Source organism: Numenius arquata, chromosome Z, assembly GCF_964106895.1.
Source record: "Numenius arquata chromosome Z, bNumArq3.hap1.1, whole genome shotgun sequence".
In the NCBI taxonomy this organism is placed as follows: Eukaryota; Metazoa; Chordata; class Aves; order Charadriiformes; family Scolopacidae; genus Numenius; species Numenius arquata.
This window is the reverse complement of record NC_133616.1, coordinates 15057696-15079439: the sequence shown is the minus strand read 5'-3', so window position 1 is coordinate 15079439 and position 21744 is coordinate 15057696. Positions and strand designations below refer to the sequence as shown.

General features: G+C 39.8%; 1 protein-coding gene across 1 annotated transcript; it reads left to right on the top strand.

The window, feature by feature from the left end:
- Positions 1–232: 232 nt before the first annotated feature.
- Positions 233–20885, top strand: C9 (complement C9). Its single transcript, XM_074166654.1, is given in 12 exon segments — positions 233–318; positions 5452–5479; positions 5481–5609; positions 6295–6442; positions 7966–8113; positions 9789–9927; positions 11386–11604; positions 15527–15767; positions 17151–17279; positions 19277–19455; positions 19662–19890; positions 20728–20885. Coding segments are annotated over 12 exon segments (1833 nt in total).
- The last annotated feature ends 859 nt before the right edge of the window (positions 20886–21744 follow it).

Sequence of the window (21744 nt, the reverse complement as noted above, 5' to 3'; positions counted from 1 at the left end):
TTTTTTTAATCTTGAAAGTACTTTACACTATTTCCCAGTCTCCATGCAGGTAAAAGTGGAATTTTCTGAAAAGTGGACTTTAGAGCACTTACCGTAAGGCAGTTTTGGCCAGTAACTGGCATTCTCCAGTAAGCATTGCTTTTTGTTTGTTCTCTTGGTAATAAATAACAAAAGTAAGAAATAAAGACATTATCATTTCAGTCATAGCAATTCTTGTTTATTCAGCTACAAAATGGGAAGCATGCTTGTTATCCTGCAGTTTATATCCATACTATGCAATTTAGAGGTGGCTGCCTCGCTTTTGGGGGAAAGCAGAAGGTAAGTGTCCTTTGTCTGCTGCAGAGGTCTATACTGTTTTATTTCTCTAACACAGAGCACGAACCTCCAGAGCAAGCTACTATTAGAAATGTCTGCACAGGTATTTGATTAAAAAGGAAGCTACTTTTTGCTGTATATTAAGGAATCAAATAGAAATGGTTTATCCACTTCTTTTGGATGTATGTGGTACAATAAAGGTGGCTGATAGCAGTTGAAGCTGTGTTCGTGCAGGGAGGTGGAGCTCAGGCAATTTTTCTATTACACGAGTGTGAAAATACAATCTAATCTCAATTTGTTTCTATCCGGAGATGCACAATTTTATGCTGACAGCAGTTCTATTCCTATTTAAAGTCTTCTAGACTGCCTGTTTCTAATTCTTTAGAAATCTAGCCTTTGGTTTTTCACTGTAAGTATCACTAGAAGGAGAACTAAAGGCTTAATCTCTACAAAAATACCATGTGAAAACAAGTGAAGAGCTACACTACTTGAAATAGAGCTGCCTAGTCTATATGTAAGTTATGACAATGGTCAGTACTAAATGGTGAACGAATGTGAGTCTCAGATATAGGTATGTTAAAAATAAATTTGGATCCATCTGTTTTAAAACATAAATTGCAGTATGAGAAGCATTTTGTGATGATGTGAATGCTACCTGAACAAGCATGTATTGCCCCTTGCATGTGCGTCTAGGTCTGAGGGTGGCTGCTGCCATTATTGCTTGAAATACCTGAACAGACTTTGAAAAGCAGCCTTCAAAACTATAAAGACTGCTGCATTCCTCTCTCCCTATGTTTTGATGGTTATTATTATTTTGGCATTCAGATCTAATTAAAGCACAGGCTTGATATATTCAGTTAAAAACAATCCAGCCAGAAGATATGATTATTACAGAGAGTCACTAGCAGGAAACATGGGCCAGCAGCTTAACTTCACATCATACCAAAAACTATGCGGCTTCATGACTGTGCTAGCAACTACAGTCAGCAAACCTATGCCCTCATGAGATGCTATCGTGTCTCCAAATTCAAGAGCACTGTGACTCTTCTCTTGGCCAGTGCTAATTATCAAACCAAGACTTTTTCTTAAGTTTCTAGTTTTGTTAACTGATGAACTAAACAGCTCTGTATTTTGAAGTATGGATCAACAACAAATCACCAAAGCTGTGTGGCCTGAGGGTGTACAGAGTGTATTGTGTAATCCAAGACAAGGTATGAGCAATTTTGTGTACTGTCTGTGAAATGCCTTTCCATTCTAAAGAGCACTCTTCCATCCCTCAAAACTCCTCAGTAATGGACAGCAGAGAAGATATTTTGATTTCCACTTGTGTCTCTGAAGTTCTTGCTCCCAGCTGCCACCTTCAGTGACATTCTTTTAATCTCCACTCCTATTTAAATTGTGTGACTTAATAGCTCCTGTTTCAGCATGGTTTTTCAGTAACACTATCTCCTTGGGTTTAATGTGGAGGTGACAAGCCTGCCCATTTTCCTTATATCTTTGGTTTTTCTAAACAATGATATTGAATAAAATGCTTTTTCCACATGTGTCCCTTTGAATTTCCAGATCAATCTGGGTAGTGGATGCGTTGTTGGTGTTTCAGAGTTCATGAAACTCATTTGCAATGAGCTTTTTATGATTATGTTTTTTTCCCTCTTCTCTAACCTCAAGTAAATCCAAAACCCTAAAGCTGGATCTGCTGCAAATCATGTGAACCTTGTACATTAACCCAGAGGGGGCCCTGGGGTGTGTGTACATCACTCAATGAATATTCTTGCAGAAGTTGCTTAGTTGGGATTATGTGAAAACTTGTGCCATCTGAAAGTCAGCTCAAAGACTACCCTTTGCATTTGAAAGTGCAACTCAGCCTTTCCTGCCTGGAATTTTTATTTTAGACTCAAAATAATGACTTATAGGAATTTTTGGGAGACTCTTTAGGATCTCTTGAGTCTGATCACTCCTTTAGGTGCTCCTCCTAGACACTGCTCTTCATGGGTCATTCTTACTGCCTGCAAGGGATTTTGGCTGTGTTTTTAAGGTAATAATTTAAAACTTCAGAGATGCATTTCAATGTAAGCTTCTACAGTACTTAGATACCTGATAATCGCTAGGAATAAGATATGCATCTGCCTTTAGAATGGTATTAGGTGCCTCAATATATTTAAGGCCTAGTGTCTGAGGTTTCCCACTCCTACTATCTTTAAGGACAACCTGTCAGTCTTCAACCCGAGATGTCCAAATAGATATCGTTACTCAGAGGTTTACAGTACTACATCAGCAAGGAGGGGGAAAGGTCATATATGCAGCCATCTTTGCAGATACAGGAAGGAAAAAACTGATTCTCATCCATTTGCCAGACCAGCAGATTTTCATTTCTTCCCTCCGTTGATGTTTCTGGCATGCTGAGCTGTGGAAAAATACTTAATAGAATACTGTACAGCAATTTTTCAAAGAATTGCCTACTTATTATGGAGTTATAGTAACTTGTAATATTGCTGAAGTATTTGTAAGATGAGCTAATTACAGGCAAATCAGTTGTTTTTGAAGAGGCTGGAGGGCAACATAAAACTTCAAATGCATTATAACTTTCCAAAATTTCATAGAATTGTAGCATACATTAAAAAGTCTAGGTTGGAAGGGATCTGTGGAGATCTTGTACAATGTTCTGTTCAAAGCAGCACCTTAGATTAGGTTTTTCAAGGGTCCTGTCGAACAGTCTTGGATATTTCTGGTGAGGGACATTGTACCATTTCCCTAGGTAACCTATTCCATTATTTAATTGTTGTCATGGTAAAGTGTTGGGGTTTTTATATTCAGATGGCATTTCCCCTGCATGCTGCCTTCTTCTGCATGGTGCCTCCATCTTCTGTACAACTACCTTCTAGGACTTAGCCTTTTCTATAGAAGTTTCTAAGAGATGCTGTATATTTCTTTCTTTTTCGTTCTTTCTTTGAGTTGTGAATCTTAATATAACACAGAGTAAGTGTGACTGCAGTGCAAATTTAGGGGGAATTTCAAAAATATGTATCAGTTCCCCTGCTGGAGTATCATGCTGATGTATGTAAACACACATTGCAGAGCGTTTTGGGATTTGTAAACCTCAACAGCACTGGAGCAAGAAAGCTGGGCATATGAAAGCAGAAGACAAGGCTCAGATTAAAAGTACCACATTGAATCTAATCACAGTCTTTCTGTGTCAGAGCAAAGAGCTGATCCATTACCCTATTCGTGATAATGATCATTAAAGGATGCTCAGGGAGAAGCGTAAGAACAAGGCAGGTACTCAATGCCATCTCCCCAGTTCCCAGCACTTTCAGCTGCCAACCAATGGGTTATTGATTTAAGTGCTCAGAATCTGCCAGAGAATTAGTAAAAGGGAAATCTGTGTAAAATGCACTTGGATCTGCATCCTTTTTCAGGTAGCCCAATTCCTGGTGCCAGGCACCCAGCAAAGCTTCACGCTTCCCTGCCAGCTAAGAGTTTGGGAGGTCCCTATTTTATGGAGAGAATTCTTAATTCTTTCTCTCATTTCTGCTGTCCGTAGCTATTGGACATATATGTGGGTTTTTTTCTGTTTCCTTTTTTTTAGAATCCCACCTGTTAAAAGCAACATCCTCAGCCAAGGATCCATTTACTGCAGGCCCTAGCTTGAGGTCGGGAGTCTTCTGGGAAGGGAGCTGTTTAGGAGCAGTGGGCGAGACAGTGGGAGTGCGTGACACAGATACTTCCAGCAGCAGCTGTGGTGCATGGTTACTGCTGGTGTGTGTGACAGCGGAAAGTTTGAGGCATCAGACAGGGACAGCTGAGTGCATAAAAGGTTGCACAACAACCCTGTGATCCCTGAGCTGTTTTAAGATTCAATAGCTGGAAAGAGACATAAGTTGATTTAGTGTCTCAATAACTTACTACATATGTAACCTGAACATACAATAAATGGCACCAGAAAGGTGAACTAACTGGTATATCTTCCTTGTCCAAACTGCAGATTTCTCAATCTTGTGGATCAGGTTATGTTTGTTTGGACTCCTGATGTATTTGTACGAGGGAAGAGGGTCAAAGAGTGGAGGCCAAGGCCCTGCCTGCAACAAAAGCCCATACATCACGCTGCAGGAGCTGCAGATCTGCCAGCCAGCTGGGCTCAGCAAAGAAGGTCTCACTGCAGAGCAGAGGCAATAGCATTAACCTGGAGAGGTGCAGAGAGAGAATTGCTTTTCAGTGGATAAATACTCAGCATGTGAGGCCAAATCAGAATAAATTACAGAGAGCAAACCAGGCGAGTGAGACTTCAGTGCTCCTCCGTTCCTCTGCTTTCCAGCACTGTCACCTGCAAAGATAAGGCCACCAGTAAACTATTGGCCTTGGTTTTAACTAGGTACAGTATAACTTGGTTTAACTTGGTTTTAACTAATTGTACAGTATATCAGTTTTCAATGTCTAACTGTGGGTGCTTTAAAGAAATTCAGTATCTATAAAGTGATGGCCTTTCACTTACTGAGAACCTGGAGTTCCATGGTGTTTAAAACTGCACACCAAAATGAAGAGTCATTCTAGAAAATACAGGCCTAACTGGCAAAGTATTCAACTTAGCAAGATGAAGAATACTTAGATAGCTAAACACTTCTCTGTTTTTTCAAACTATGTAAGTTAGCTTATTAGCAAATAATACCTTTATTTGTAAGCCTTCTGTCAGCTCAGGAAAGCATTTAAACTTTTATCTGGGCTTAAGGGCAATACTATTAAAGCTAATAAGCTCAAAAATCACAGACATACTGAAGTGCCTCATCTATTTGAGATGTGCTGCTGGGCCTCTGTCTTCAGCTTTAAGTACGGCGAGCACAGCCGTTGTCTGAATAGGGAAACTGCAGATGTTTTCTGTGTATTATTTGAGTCTCTTCAATAACACAACCCACCAGAAGAGCATGAGTACATACAAAGATCTGAAAAGGGGAAAAAGAGCTGGTTTATTAAGTCTTCAAGTTTTTTCTAATGTAATTTTAAACTGCCTAAGAATTTTGGATTAGGCAGCTGTTTATACATCTAAGTACTAAGTACTGCTGTGAAAATGAAGAAGAAAACAGCTTGAAGATGCTTCTAAAATATTGGCCTATGGTTTAAATACAAACTCATGTATGATTTTAGTGTACTGTCTAGGACTGTACTGGAATCTTTTGTTTGACAGCTCTTCAGAAAAAGCTTTCCACAGGGGAACAAGAGAACTGAATGCTCCATCTCCGATAGATTGTGAGCTGAGCAGCTGGAGCGCGTGGGGGACCTGTGACCCATGCACCTCTCAAAGGGTAAGCAATAGCGGGAAGTCTTTGTTCCAAAGCCACAACCAAAGGAATGTTACCTGTCTGCCTGTCTGCCTGTTGGTTATGGGAAAATATCAGATTGCAACTCTTAGTATTGTATGTTCATGTTTTGATGAAACCCATAATCATTTCAAATCTGAAGTCATAAGAGTAAGGAAAGACTACATCCAGATGGACAAAACTGATCAAGCGTTCTCATTCAAAATGTTTTGTTGATAGAAATTATGTTTGGGCCAAGTGGATGTTTCTTTTAAGAACATACATTTCAATACATTTTCTCATTTTAAAAGAAAATCAATTTTTTGTCAAAAGCAGGTTTTTATTGTCTTAGGGGAATCCTTCTTATGAAACTTCAACAAAATGAAAGACTTGAAAGCATAGAAAATATATATGACACATTTCCTCCCTGGACTGAAAATAATGAAAATAGTGAAATAAATTAAATAATGAAAAATAAACATTTCTACATACTTGCTAAGACATTATTATTAATTTGATGTTCCTATACACTTTTTTTTTTACACCATGAGCTGTGCCTATGGATTTTCAACCAAAAATTTCACTAAAGATGATTCATTTTGAAAAGTTCTAAGTTCAGCTGGAAATCCTTCAGATCTGGTAGTTCTGTTTTCTCTCTAAGTGATGTTAATAGTGTTATTTATCTTTCAAGTTTCGCTCGAGACGTATTGAAAGATTCGGACAGTTTGGTGGAACACCATGCCTGGAGAACTTAGGAGATACACAAAGCTGTAAAACCACCCAAGTCTGTCCTGAAGAACCAGAACCAGACTGTGGTACTGATTTTCAATGCAGTTCTGGTAGGTTTTGGTTTTGTGTCATAGCGAGTTATGTAATAACTCAGGAAAAAACATTTTACTTTGTTCTGTGACGAAGTTAAATCCATTTCCTTTGAGGAAAAAATACATACACAGAGATATATGCTTCAGTGCTTTTCTAGTTGGGGATGACTTCCTGAAGCAGTGCCTTATTTCTAGGATTTAAAGAGAGTCTCCAGTATGTAGGCAGGTGGTTTGTAAAGACACAATGCCAAAACCAGAGCATGAACAATGCTTGAGAAAAGGTATATGCCTCTCATCTCCCATTATAATTGCATCTAGTTTAAAAGCTTCTCCTATCATTTCTACTCTGTAGTTAAAAGCTGACCATACTATGAGTGTCCTTTCTTCTGGCATAACTGCTTCACCTGCTACAGAATCACTATTTTATGAAGAATCACTGGGAAAAACTAACACGGAAGGAACTTTAACAAAATGGATAGGGAGGTTTACTGACCGAAGTAGTATGACAGATGCTAGCTGGAGACCAGAATGCCTCTAGATCCAAAGTAAGATGTAAACTTTGAAGCGATACATGCACAGCATATTAATCAATGTAATGTCCAAGACTCATCATAAATTAAAATAAAATAAGAAAATGCAATGGTAATAAAACTGTTCAAAACAGAAAAGACTGTAAGCTAATTTTGAGTCCCAAGCCATTGTCAGTATTGTCTTTACCTCAAATACTCTGAGGTGCAAGTGGACAAAGAATGAGAAACTGTGTGTTTAACTACTAGTTCATAGCCATTGTGTGGCACTTATAGGTGAGACAGTTGATATCAACAGGTGTTGGTTTATTATGCTAGGGTAAACTTACTATAATTTTGGACATGACAGTGTTAAATAATGTAGTCCAAAGAGCAAAAATTTAAACAATTCAGAAAAAAATCTTTGTTGATATTTAATTACTATTTTCCTGTGTTCTCTTAATACAATTTTTTTAAAAAGCACTAGTAATCAAGATTGATATAGGAATAATCACAAGAAGTAACAACTTACTGCAAATGGCAGCAATTGTCCTGTCACTTTTCTTAGCCATCCTAGTAAACTCATAATTAAATATAGTAGTATGGGATATTTTTCATTTGAAGGAGGCAAGGTGTAGGAGTCAAATTCCTCATGACAATAATAGAAAGTTAAGAAAAAAGCTAAGAGAAAAAAAGGACTGCTCCTCCTCCACTGTTACCAGTTTGCTGGTCTTGCTCACCACGGGAATGTACACTTTCTTCCACCTTCCTTTTCTGGCTAACATACCTGTAGAAGCCCTTCTAGTTATTCTTTGCATCCCTTGCCAAGTTCAGTTCCAGCTGTGCCTTGGCCTTCCTGACCTCATCCCTACACAACCAGGCAGTGCCCCTGTACTCTTCCCAGGATACCTGTCCCTGCTTCCACTGCCTGTGCATCTCTTTCTTGCCCTTAATCAAGAGTAGCTGGGGGTGTTACTTAGACCCCATTTTGGAAAAAAAATAATGCATTCATTAAATGTTCTATTCTTTGATTAGGTCGATGTATAAAGCAACGACTTGTGTGTAATGTAGATAATGACTGTGGAGACTTTTCTGATGAAGATAACTGTGAATCCGACCCACGATCACCATGCCGTAACCATGATATTGATGTGTCTGAAGTTGGCAGGACCGCAGGGCAAGGGTATGTAATGAAACAAAAAGTAGTATTAGCCCTTGTGAAGAGTGTGGGACTGTATCCAAAGCCAGCTGAAAATACTGGGGCACACTAACATTCCCAAAAGTGGAACCTGAATCATGCTTGCATATGTATTTAGAAATGCTACATAGCTTTATGGAAGGAACACCTAACTACTGTTCTATTTTGTGTACTTGGGGAACATAAAATATTCATACAGACAGTGTAAATCTATCATTATGTTAATGCATAGAATCATATACAGAAGTTACATGAATATACTTGCGATACTTATTATTTAAATGTAAAACTTATATAGATGTGTTTCAAGTGATATTTCATAACGAATCAGTCATTCCCAATTACTTTACTAACATGCATGTCTAAAATGGAGAAAATGTATCTTGGTTATTTATACAATGGGATGCCTGACTGCAACAACACTCTTGCCTGTGGCTTTTTTCCAGTATTGCATTCTCCACTTCCAAGATCTTCATTGTTTACAGGAGTTTTCCTCATTAATCTACATCAAAAATTAATCTCTCTGTTCTCTGACCCTGCTGGATTTCTTTAATTTCAAACAAAAAAGAAAGTGTGACATACTGTTTATCTACAAATCTAGTTAGAAGGCAGCTATCCAAACTAGAAGAAATGAAAATAAAAGTATACTACAGCACCACCTTGTGTTTAAATGAAAAGGATACATCCTGCCATTTAATTTTGATGCTAGTGTTAACCGCACAAGAGCAAAAATGTTGCCCCTGTAGCATGGCAAAGTAAGCTAGGCATTTTTAGAAACAGCTTATTATTTCTATTATAATCCAATGCTAAAACCTTCCATGACAAAATGTTGTATAGGTGTGCAGCAGTGGCACTGGCAACTTTGATGAATTGATAACCACTTTCTATACTTGGACAGGTATATGGACATGTATCAGACGTAAATATTGGAAATACTGAAAAGATTTAGATCTATGAAACAGACATAGAAAGGCAAAAAAATTATATAGAGCCCTCCAAGGAGCAGCTATTTTTGGAGGTCTCTCTTGTACATCAGTAGGTAGATGCATAGAGCTATACAGCCAATATGCCCTCTTCTCTGGGTTTGTAATGGTTCAGATTTCCTCCTCGCAGCTCCAGGGAATGCTATTACTCCACAAGGTCACACCCTGCAAGAAGAGACAATGCTAGGAGTAGCTGTATATTCCTTCTACAGATTTGATGGAAGTTGTATACACTTGATACCAAAGTTCCTACCAGCAAACAAACTAATATACGTTATGAAAAAAACCAGGTTAAAAATGGTTATTGAGATGTCCATTTAGACTTATAAGGAATGCTTCCTTACAAATACTTTGGTCAAGAAGAAATGTCTTTTACTTCCTTTCATTCCTAAGGTTCTCACTATGTTTGATATTTAATATCTGTCTTTTATTTGGTTATTTCTTGTACATGGCCTTTAAAGTACTTTACAAAATATTTATCATTACCTCCATTACACAGATGAGAGAACCACAAGAGATGAGGCAAGCTGCTGTGGATGAAACAAGATGCAGTTCCACAGATACAGTCTTATCTCTTACAGGTTCTGACTTTTCCAGTCATAACACCATTGTCTACAGGCTATGGGTGCTGACAGCTCCTTTTTTGAAGCATAACCTCTCTTGTATTTCTCTTGTAGAATCAATGTTTTAGGAATGCAGCCAATGGCCAGCCTATTCAACAATGACTTTTTCAATGGTCTTTGTGAAAGGGTGCGTGATGGAAACACACGGACATACTACCGCAAGCCGTGGAATGTGGTCGTTCTCAATTACGACGTAAGTCTAAGTCCTTCTGTGCAAATTAGGATTTGTTTAACTGGATGCTGAATCCTGACATGCTCTTGGAAGGCTCAGTATATCTCTTGAGTCAGGCAGCAGCAGCTTTTTAGGACCAAGCTTTTGATAAAGTCCAGACAGAAACACATTATGTTATCATTTCCTTCAGCAGTTAAGCTCAGTTGTGCCAGATAAATTCCCACGTCTTTATTGCTGCACCTGTGCCAAGTAAATGAAACATTTCTGGAATGTTTACAGCACAAGCAGATGAGATGAACAGGAGATGTCCAGAAAGGAGTATGATACTTAACTTCTATTGGGTAAAGCAGCAATCAAGTTATTTTTTCAAGGATGCACAAAAGACACTGATAAAAAGGCAGGAATAATATTATGATATTAAACCCCTGGACCTGCTTGGGTTTTGTAATGAGTGATGACTTTCTCTTCCCACCAAAAAGAAATCTAATAGGCTTTTGAAAGTCAGATTATGACTTCCAGTGAGGCTTGAAGACCAAAATTGTTGATGATCTTAGAAACATCAATGTCAGATGTATTTCAGAAATCAAAGCAGTATTTTGCTTACCAAATGCTTTGCCTGTCACTGTAAGTAGGGACTTCATATAACAATTCCAATTTAAACCAGATCCTGCCCAAAATGAGTAAATCTGACCCAGAAATAATTGCTCATATTTTATTTTGATGCATAACCATTTTCAGTTACTAAAACTCTATACTCTGCTGAAGTATACAAAAATAAGCAACACTCAAATAGGTATTCAGAATTAGCTATTGTCTGCTATAAGGAAAGAAAGCAAAATCATAATTCTGATTCATTTCAGATGTCAGGACCTATTAGCAAATCTTGTCTGCATTCTATGACGGAGCTGGACACTACTGTTCCTTACAGACAAAGGAACTGTTGACACTGAATTTCACTGAATTTCACTGAATTTTTAGAGTTGGAAGGGACCGTAAAGATCATCTAGTCCAACTCCCCTGCCGAAGCAGGATTGCCCAGAGCATGTCAGAGCACATTACTCAGGACTGCATCCAGGCGGGTCTTGAAAATCTCCAAAGAAGGGGACTCCACAACCTCCCTGGGCAGCCTGTTCCAGTGCTCTGTCACCCTCACTGTAAAGAAGTTTCTCCTCATATTTGAGTGGAACCTCCTATGTTTCACACACCAATTACTTTGACAATGTTACGTGCTGAGATTTAACAGTCACTGAAATATTGTCACTGCAGTTTTCTGTTCACTTTTGAACCACTGAGCTGATCCAAATAAGGTGGTTTGGGGAGGCAGTGATTTTTCCATTTGTTTTCTTTTAAAAGTAAAAAGAGCTGTAAGAAAACGTACTGATAAGTTAGGTAAAACATAAAACTTCAAAGTGTTACATACATTTCCCTATTACTGCCTATTTTGTTTTCTCATACAACCTTTTCATTATCTTTCCTAAGACAAAAGCAGACAAAACCTTCACATCGCTGTTCTACCATGATCGTGTAAAAATGTTAAGAGAGTTTTATGCAGAAGAACAGAAACACTTTAATGTTGACCTGTCTCTGAAATATACACCTACTGAAGGAAATAAGAAAAATGGTTTAGAAGGAAATTTCAAGTATCGTTACAGCAAGAATTCAAGTTTAAGTTCTATCCTCAAGAGCTCCACAGAAAGGGTAAGTTTAATCAAGCTGAAGGTTTTAATGTAACTATTTTACAAACAGTTACATTTACAGTGTTAGAATAATGAAATATTAATCCTTCTAAGTATTCTAGTTGCCTGCTACTTTTCTGCCATTTATTCACAAAAATGAAATACTGGCAATACTAGGGGTAAGATTTCAGATGTGGCCAATGGGTAAACAAATGTAGCTTCATTTTCCCACTGTTTACCCTTGACTGGCTACCACCCTCATCTTCAACAGGAGCTTGATGTTAGAAAGGGCCAAAGATCTCTGATCTCATCTGATCTCATGCAATGTGGACAAATTAAGTCAAGGCTTGGGATAAAAAATTGCCACTGAGTACACCTACACTAGGTAAATGCAAAATAGACATGTAGAATAACTGAAAGGTCAGATCTCAGCCATTCAGGTATGTCTGTACTAATAAACTAGCCTGGGCTAAGAGGCATGAATGTTAGCACTGGCCCACGATAATCCCTAGTTTTACTAGCGTACTGCCATGATTTTGGTCTGTGCCAGCTCTCGTCCTCTCATAAGCAATGTCCATCCTGTATTCCCCCGCAGCATGTTTGAAGGCAATGTTCTTAGGAGGCAGTCTGGAGAAAGCAAGCCTATTTGGGGATTGCACACAAGCCATACCACTCTACTTGCCCATTGAGACAGAGGACAGAGACATTTTATTTACTAGTAAAGTAGCCCTGGCATCTGGTGAGGTCAAAGAGAGAGAGACCAAAAAAGTGATACTAGACATGCTATTCACTATGGCCTAATGCAGCAGCTGGGTTCTAGTAGAATTAACTGACCAGGTCATATGGCTTTTCCCTCCATATATACCAAAGTCTGGGATCGCAACATGCCATCACAAGGTACATCAACTCCTTAATGCTGAAATGCACCACATGCAAGGAAGAATAGATCTGCCTCAACTATTTCAATCTTTCAAGTTTCTTGTCAGCCTTGCTGTCTAGGGCCCACTCAGAACTCTGGAGATCAAATGGATAAAAAGGAAAATTAAGGTAAATTTTATAACTGATTAACTAACATAATGCTGAAAAGTCTGCCCTACAAAGCAAAGCCGACATACAGTACTGATTATGTATTGGTATGAGTTTTCTTGGGATAGACACAGAATCACAGAATGATATGGGGTTGGAAGAGACCTCTGGAGATCATCTAGTCCAACCCCCCTGCCAAAGCAGGTCCACCTAGAGCAGGTTACACAGGAACTTCTCCAGGTGGGTTTTGAATGTCTCCAGAGACAGAGACTCCACCACCCCCCTGGGCAGCCTGTTCCAGTGTTCTGCCACCCTCAAAGTAAAGAAATTCCTCCTCATGTTTAGGTGGAACTTCTTATATTCAAGTTTGTGCCCATTTCCTCTTGTCCTATCCCTGGGCACCACTGAAAAAAGACTGGCCCCGTCCTCTTGACACCCACCCTTTAAGTATTTATAGCATTGATCAGATCCCCCCTCAGCCTTCTCTTCTCTAGACTAAAAAGACCTAAGTCCCTCAGCCTCTCCTCATAAGGGAGATGCTCCAGGCCCATAATCACCTTTGTAGCCCTCTGCTGTAGCCTCTGCAGCAGTTCCCTGTCCTTCTTGAACTGGGGAGCCCAGAACTGGACACAGTGCTCCAGATGGGGCCTCACCAGGGCAGAGTAGAGGGGCAGGATAAACTCCCTTGATCTGCTGTTCACACCCTTCTTGATGGACCCCAGGATGCCATTGGCCTTCTTGGCCATAAGGGCACATTGTCAGCTCATGGTCATCCTATTGTCCACCAGGACTCCTAGGTCTTTCTCCTCAGAGGTGCTCTCCAGCAGGTCAGCCCCCAACCTGTACTGATGCATGGGGTTATTTCTCCCCAGGTGCAGCACTCTACACTTGCCTTTATTGAAGTACATCAGGTTCCTCTCTGCCCAATTCTCTAGCCTGTCCAGGTCTTACTGTAAGGTTTGCACAGCCTTCCGGTGTGTCAATGACCCCTCCCAGTTTTGTATGGTCAGCAAACTTGCTGAGGGTACACTCAATCCCCTCATCCAGGTCATTGATGAATATATTGAAGAGGACTGGACCCAATACTGACCCCTGGGGAACACCACTTGTTACACAACTCCAAATAGATTCTGTGCCCCTAATCACGACTCTCTGAGCTCTGTCTGTCAGCCAGTTTTCAATCCACCTCACTGTCCATTCCTCTAATCCACACTTCCTAAGCTTACCTATGAGGATGCTGTGGGAGATTGTGTCAAAAGCCTTGCTGAAGTCAAGGCAGACAACATCCACCGCCCTACCCTCATCTATCCATCTTGTCATGCCATCATAGAAGGCTATCAGGTTAATCAGACATGGGTTCCCCTTGGTGAATCTGTGTTGACTACCTCTGATATCTTTCTTTTCCTCCATATGCTTTGACATGACGCCCAGAACGAGTCGTTCCATTGTCTTTCCAGGGATGGAGGTGAGGCTGACCAGCCTGTAGTTTCCCGGGTCCTCCTTCTTGCCCTTTTTGAACACTGGGGTGACATTGGCTTTCCTCCAGTCCTCAGGCACCTTGCCTGTTCTCCAGGACCTTTCAAAGATGATGGAGAGTGGCTCAACAATGAGTTCTGCCAGCTCCGAGCAATGACTTCTGCCAGCTCCAGAAGTCAGAAGTTGTTCTGCCAATAGACCATTTAAATCTCAAAGCATTTATCTCCAAAGACACAAAAGATGGAGTTCTGTAGTTCAGGATATATTACAGGCTGCTTATAGTCTAGTGGCTTGTGATAAGAGTTTTGGCCTCAAATTCTTGCTTGGAGATCAGTTCAGAAAATGGGTTGTGTTTTGTCACCAGCAGAGGTCTATCACTGTAAACTCACATTGCTGCAGGTTAGTGGAGTGGCAGTCTCTGGTCAAGAACCCTCCAGGGCTCACCCGCAAGTTAAAGCCAGGGTCAGCCTGGGGACACCAGGAGGGATTTTGTACATGCTGGATAGCAGGAATATTTGCACTTACAAAAATTTCCTCCCACAGACTTAGATGCCTGAAGATTTTGCCAGTCCTAAGCAGCATCTGAGTCAGCAGTTTAAGATCCTTTAAACAGTGACAGCTAATGTGATGGTCATTTGCTAAATCCCTTTCAGGCACCTCCTGTTAGGCACTACTGCTAAGGGAGTCACATAAGTACTGCAGATAATAATGGGATTTGGAAGGCATGTGTCTGCTTAGAAACTTAAGTGCAACTATTTCACAAACGTTATGTGTTACAGGCAGCAGCTACATCCTAGTTTAGATTATGATATAAAAACATCTGCAGTGTAATTTATGAAAATAACAGTCAATAAACCTAGAGTTAGAATATATGTAGGGGTCAAATGCCTCAAAGGGACTTTTTCCTGATTAATTTTCATTTTATGATGTTATTTTCATTTTATTTGTTTTTAACTCAAGCTTTGCCCTTCCTCCTGACAGTGTGAGAATAACAGAGAAGTGATCCAAAAAAGAGAACTCAATTCTGCTCTGACTATAAACAAAGACAAAACTCCAGCTGACCTCAGTGGGCAGCTCCTGTTATCTAGCGAGCCACATGGAATTACTTTCCAATGCTATGAAAGTCAGAAAGACACTTTCAGTAGATATTGTACTTAAAGAGAAGACCTTCTTAATTAGATTTTGCTGAAAGGGCTTGCTGAAATTAGTAAGGGGAGAGTTCTGCAAAACTACAAGACCTGAACTGATCTAAATCTCTCGCAGCTTCCTCAGTTTAAATAGGAGAACTTTGAATTAAACCAGTTTGTCCCTGTTCCAAATGCTAGATTGAACACCACATCTAAAAGTACTGCAGATTCTTTATAAGGAAAATAAAACAGAATTTCCTGCTGTGCTGCATACTAGAATGCCATTCTCATCTGCTTTCTTCTCCCTGCGTTCAGAACCAAACTTTTCTGCATGTAAAAGGAAAGATTCAGCTGGGAAGATTCCAAATGAGGAGTCGTGATGTCCGCCTCACGGATAGTTTCCTTGATGATCTAAATTTTCTGCCTGCTGAGTATGATAAGGGGGAATATTTCAAATTCCTAGAAGATTATGGAACTCACTATGCGGTATCTGGAACTGTAGGAGGAAAATATGAACTTGTATATGTGCTGGATAATTACGCTATGTCTCAACTAGGTATGCATTTTGTCCATCCTACTATGGTATGCAGATTATCACCAAGTGTCCAGTCATGGAAAGAAATATATGAGAATAGATTTGTGTATGTGGAAACTACTGAGAACAGCACAGTTCGGTGTGTGCTGCTTGTGGCACACCAGTGACATACAGAATTACACAAGTTCAACAGAGATGAGATTCAGTCTGTGTAACTTCCAAAATTATTTGAAGACTCTACTTTAAGTCTGTAACTGAGGAAAAAAAAATCTTTAGCAAACCTCTTCAAAATATTAGCAATACAAATTGGGGTGAAATGATTCACAAGAGGTCCTCAATGCCTAGAAAATCTGCCTAAACCTTAAATCTGATTTGTTAGTTGGTACCTTTTTGTGGTAAAATCACTCTAAGAGTATGGTGGTGGCAAAAAATAGGGAATAAATTTATCCTAGAAATCACATAGTGCACTTGAGTGTGTTAAAGCTGTTCTTATAGACTTTAGCATTCACACTGGAATTTCACTTGCCCTGGTTAAGAAAAGAAAGTAGCAATTTCATCTTTCTTAATGTACAGTTCAGATATATGTGGTTTAGTGATAGATTAAAATGATCACTCTGGAATAAAGTTAGAAAAGGCAATACTCAAGCTGATTTTGGAGATCAGAAAGTAAGTACCTGCTGCATGCAACACCAATAATGTTACTATCAGATGTTCAGACTATGCAAAGGGACATGGGTCAAAGATGTCACTTATGTATCCCACTATTACTCTGTTCAGCACCTGGAGATTGTGCTGATGGATTTTTTTTTTTAAGTACCAATCTTAACCGAAATTCTTTCTGAATACAAAAGTGAAGTTCCAGACAATATCTTTGAGTTTAATAAATAGAAAAGAGGTGTTGGAGGCAGTAGCAGACAGAGGAGGATTAGAACTTATGGAAATGGAGTACTTATAAGACATTAGTGGACTTAAATAACTTTATGGGGAAAAGGAGTGGAGAAACATGTTTGAAGACGGGCAAGAGAGACTGGGAGGGCTGAATAAGTTAGCACATAAAAGGAACAAATGATAAGCAGCTGAGAAAGACAAAATTCCAGTAGATTATATGGAAAGAGTGATCCCTAGAGGGACATCTGCTTTCAGCTAGATCAAGAAAAACAGAAATCAGTTTTTGGAGGGTTCTTTTATTTTCTGAATCACCGTAGATCTCACCTGCCTCAGTGCAGGCACTTCAAATACAACCATCCTCACATTCATTTCATGGAAAAGGAAAAAGCAGAAGATAAATGGGAACAAGAAAGCCATAAACACTTGCAATAGCCCTGAAATTTATTCTCCAAGAATAATATCACATTACTTATGGTCATTCAATCCCTCTAATCACCTAATTACTTCCACTTCCAGGTATCACTGTAGAAGATGTGAAAAAATGCCTTGGCTATCAGTTAGGTGCTGATATTGCATATAAAGACATACATGCCAATGTTAATATTGATGGTGGTAGCTGTGGAAAGATTAATGCAAAGGACAGATGTAAGTATATCCCTAATTTTACATTATATCTTTTGCTTAAGGAAAGATTATACCAGCTCCTTACCCTTTTATAATCAATATAGTTATTGCTGTTAGGGAAAGGAGAGCTCCAGTAGACCAGTAGAGGTGAGGCTGCTGTACTTCCATGCTCTCAGGTCAAGCCAGGCTGAGTATGTGTTCCCCGTAGGCACACACACAAACACACTTAGGTAACACCTACGTACATGCACACATTGCTGGCCACACAAGTCAATATAGACAAAAGCATGGCACACAGACAAACACAAACAGCACCAATGGCTTCATCCTGTTCTCTCCATCCGATCAGGGTGAAAGCCTGTTAGTGGGAAATACCATAGAATCACAGAATGGTTAAGGTTGGAAGGGTCCTCCAGGGACCATCTTGTCCAACTCCCCTGCTCAAGCAGGGTCATCTAGAACAGATGTTCTCCTTAGGCAGCACAATTCTCAGGTATTTCAGCCCTTCTTTAATGTACATATATAGCCAACACAGACCCCTCCAGCAGCTGACCTTAGACATTCGATTAAATAAGGAACTGGATCCTTAGTCTCCCCTGTTACTGGCACCCAGATATATAACACCCAAGGCCCACAGCTCCACTCCCATTGCTGGTAGAGACCACCTGATGCACACCAACACACACATGCTATGGATGCTTCCAGTAACTGGCTTTAGGTGCTCAGTCTACCAAGTAATTTGCCCTTGGATCGTCTTATCTCTAGATGCCTTACACAGACACACACTCACATTTAAAGGGGTCTCAGTCAACCCTAGGACCTTGGGGTCTCTCCACTCTTTGGCCTAGAACCACTGGTCACCCCAGTAGCCAGCTCCTCCAGTTGTCTCACTCTAGAGATGTGTACACATCTAGGCACGACTAACAGCCACTTTGATACTTGGCTTCCAAGCCACTTACCCTATTCACCTGCTAGTCTGGCTTGATCTTTGCTACTGATCACACACTGACATATGTGTCCCAACTCAATCCAGTTATTGGCACCACAATTGGTGTCTGCCAGCCGTCGTCCAACTCCAGCTGCTGGCACACAGATCTCTGTACACATACATACACAGAAAACAGAGTACCCTCACACAAGAAAAAATTTAGAAATGGAATTTACTGGCAAGCCAGGGCAGACCACAAAGGTCAATGACAGTACACAGCAGACAAGCTCACCGATCAGTCACCTTTCTATATGTAATCAGTCTCTTTTTTGCCTTTAACCCTCTATTTTCCCATGCTTGCTCCTTCCAAAGCTACCTTGATACTCCCTTATCTCTTCAATGGCACTCCCCTAAATATACTCTAAGTATTTAAGTTTATGCAATCTCAAAATGCCCTTCTTTGCATCCAGAGAGCCTTTCCATTGAATCATCTTGGTGTTCACTCATCCTCAGCCCCATCCTCTATGGCTGGGACAGGCCTAGGAGGAGTGAAGGCAGGGGCTACCTTTATCTGATTAGGCTACTTGTGTTCCCCTGCGTGTCATTGGTCCTCTCTGCTCCTTCGTGGGTCTGGAGATGAATCTTTTGTCACATGACCTAAAGGCAAGGAGATTTACTACTCAGCACAGAAGAGGCTATTTTCAGTGCTCTGTTTTTGTGCTGTAGTTATGAAGCAAAACCTCCTACTATTCAACCTAATTCCTGCCCTCTTCTGGCTCAGCTCAGGTGATACAGTAGCATGACTCATATGATCTTTGGCTTGTTATCAAATGGCTATGATCTTTCATTTTGCTCTATTACTTCCTCTCCTTTCAGATATAGGGTTTTCTGATTTAATTGCAAAATAGAAGATTACCTCCCACATAAGAGGTATGAGCAAAGAAAGGTTGAATTCCACCACAACAAGTGAGTGAAGTGTTCTTCTCTATGGTCCTTTTATAGAGATGGACTGGTTGCACTGAAAGGACAACTGTTCTTCAAGATGCATGGGCACTAAATGTTCTTCAGCCTCTCTTTTTTCTTTCTGCAGCAGAACTTCAGGATGATGCTGTCATTGATGATGTCATTTCCTTTGTTGATGGAGGCACAGTTGACTTTTCTGTTAAAATAAAAGAAATGTTACTGCGAGGAACCAAAACAGTTGATGTAGAGGATTATATAGATTGGGCTAAGTCTTTGGTTGATGCTCCAGTAGTGATACAGCAACGGGTAAGTACAAATTCTTCAAATCTATAGCTCTTAGAGTCTGACAGCTTTTGTTCTAAGATAGAGGTGAGACTCCATGTTTACCATAAACTTTCAGGTATTTTCTTCATCTGGACAGTTTCTTCAGACGCTTACTCTAGTGATGGGTTTATCAAAGGGATTCAGAACTTCAGAAAATTCTGTTATGCATGGACTTTTTTCTTCTACAGCCTTCTCCAATACATACACTTGTTCCAGTTAAGATGAGAAATGCATATTTAAAGAAACAAAATTTGGAAAGAGCAATTGAAGACTACATTACTGAATACAGTGTGTGCAAATGTGAACCCTGCAAAAATGGAGGGACCCTTGTGCTGGTAGACGGAGCCTGTACATGCATGTGCTCAAGCTACTTTAAGGGAATTGCTTGTCAGATTCCCAAATCTACACCAATTAAAGGTTAGTAAATACTCAAGACAGACTAAAATGAGCATATTTGTTATTGTGAACAATATCCTGACAAAATGAGCCTTCATAAGGACAGAAGGATGTCGTAGTTCTCCCTTATACCTACTGCTGTCCAAACTTATGGATATATGGTGTAGAAGTTAGTGTAAGTTACTGAGTTCTTTCCATAAAGAGGGCACTCTAAATTAGAGTTCATTGTCCTACATACATTATTTTGTCTTGGAATGATGCCCCAAGTTCATTTAAGTAAATAGGAGCATTATTGAAGCATGGTGCACTAATGGTAAATTGATCTCAGGCAAAAGCAATCTCACCACTTCATAAGCTATTTTGTCTTCAGTTTCTTGCAAAAGAACTGTATTTGCTAACACATGATCACATTTAATAATTACTGTGCTAGCTTAATATTACATTGGTCCACAAAGAGGAAGAGGGAGATGATTTTCAGTTCTGCAACTGAAAATGTAAAAAATTTATTGTGCAGTAAATTCATTCTCTGTGGCCAAGTTTTTAAAGCACAGGTGCCCAAAATGAGGCTTAGAACTTGATATTAAAGCAGCTTCCTAGGGTGAAAAAAATATTGAAACCTCTGGGCTCGTAAGTAGTGCCACTGACAAGAGCATTTTCAAAAGCCAAGTCTGTGTGATAATTGTATGCTGTAGGCTGAAATGATCTGCAGAGCCACCGTAACTGAGAATGTAAGAATTGAATCATGGTCTTTTGTCCACCTTTAAAAGTACCAAGTAAAAAGCTCTAATTGATCTTTCTGTCACCGCACAGAAGGCAGAGAGGTGTTGGACTAATCTTACTATGGTGTCTTAATAACAGTTGTCACTGATGGAGGCTGGAGCTGTTGGAGTGCCTGGTCCGCCTGCATCAATGGAGAAAGCACTAGAACTCGCCAGTGTAATAATCCTACACCAGAACCTGGTGGCAGACCATGCCAGGGAGAAAGCATTGAAAAACGGCCCTGTGGAGAACCATAATAGTTATGCTGCTCAAAAACAGGTAAGCAACCTCTCTAAGTACTAATGTGTTATCGCTGTTTAAAATAAATGGTCAGCCAATATCTGGGGCATTTCAGTGACACAATTGAAGAAGTGATGGGTAAGTCACTTACATGTTTCATTTAAATCCATTACTTGATACAGATTTTTGTGACTGTTGAGGTTTGTGTTAGAATGTCTTGACAAGTAATGCTATATCACAGAACTTCAAGAGTAAAATGGACTTCTGGAAAAGAATGAACTAAAAACCCAGCTCTTAAAACCCAAATTTCATTTCCAGTCAGACTTTCCATCAAAAAGTATGTGTCTTAGGGAGAGGGAGAGAGACATACTTTCCAGAAACAAAATACAGACACAGTTTAGGAGTTTGGATTTTATTATTTGGTAAGCAGAACGCTTAAATCCAACAAAGCTACTGTTACAGCAGTGTTGAAACATTTAGCTTAGAAATTAGACCATTTATCTTGGTCTTTTTCAATATAAATCTTTCTGCTAAGAAAACAAAAAAAAAAAATACGATTTAGAGGATCAACGCTTTGGTCCACAAAATGGCAAGGTGGTCTCAACTTGCTTCACCTGCTGAGAACAAGCAGCTAGCATGCCACTTGGCTGTGATAGTTTTCAGGCCCAAGAAGAAGTGTTTGGGTTTTATGTTTAACATGATACCATAAGTTCCCTCTTTTCTGGGAGGCCACAAAAGGAAAAGAGCTGGCAAGATAAAAGATTTTTAGTGTTTCCCCACTGAAACACCCTGATGGTAAGTCTTGCAACATGACCTCTGCCTGCACCAAAAATATTTATCAGGATTACAGAATGCTTTGGGTTGGAAGGAACCTTA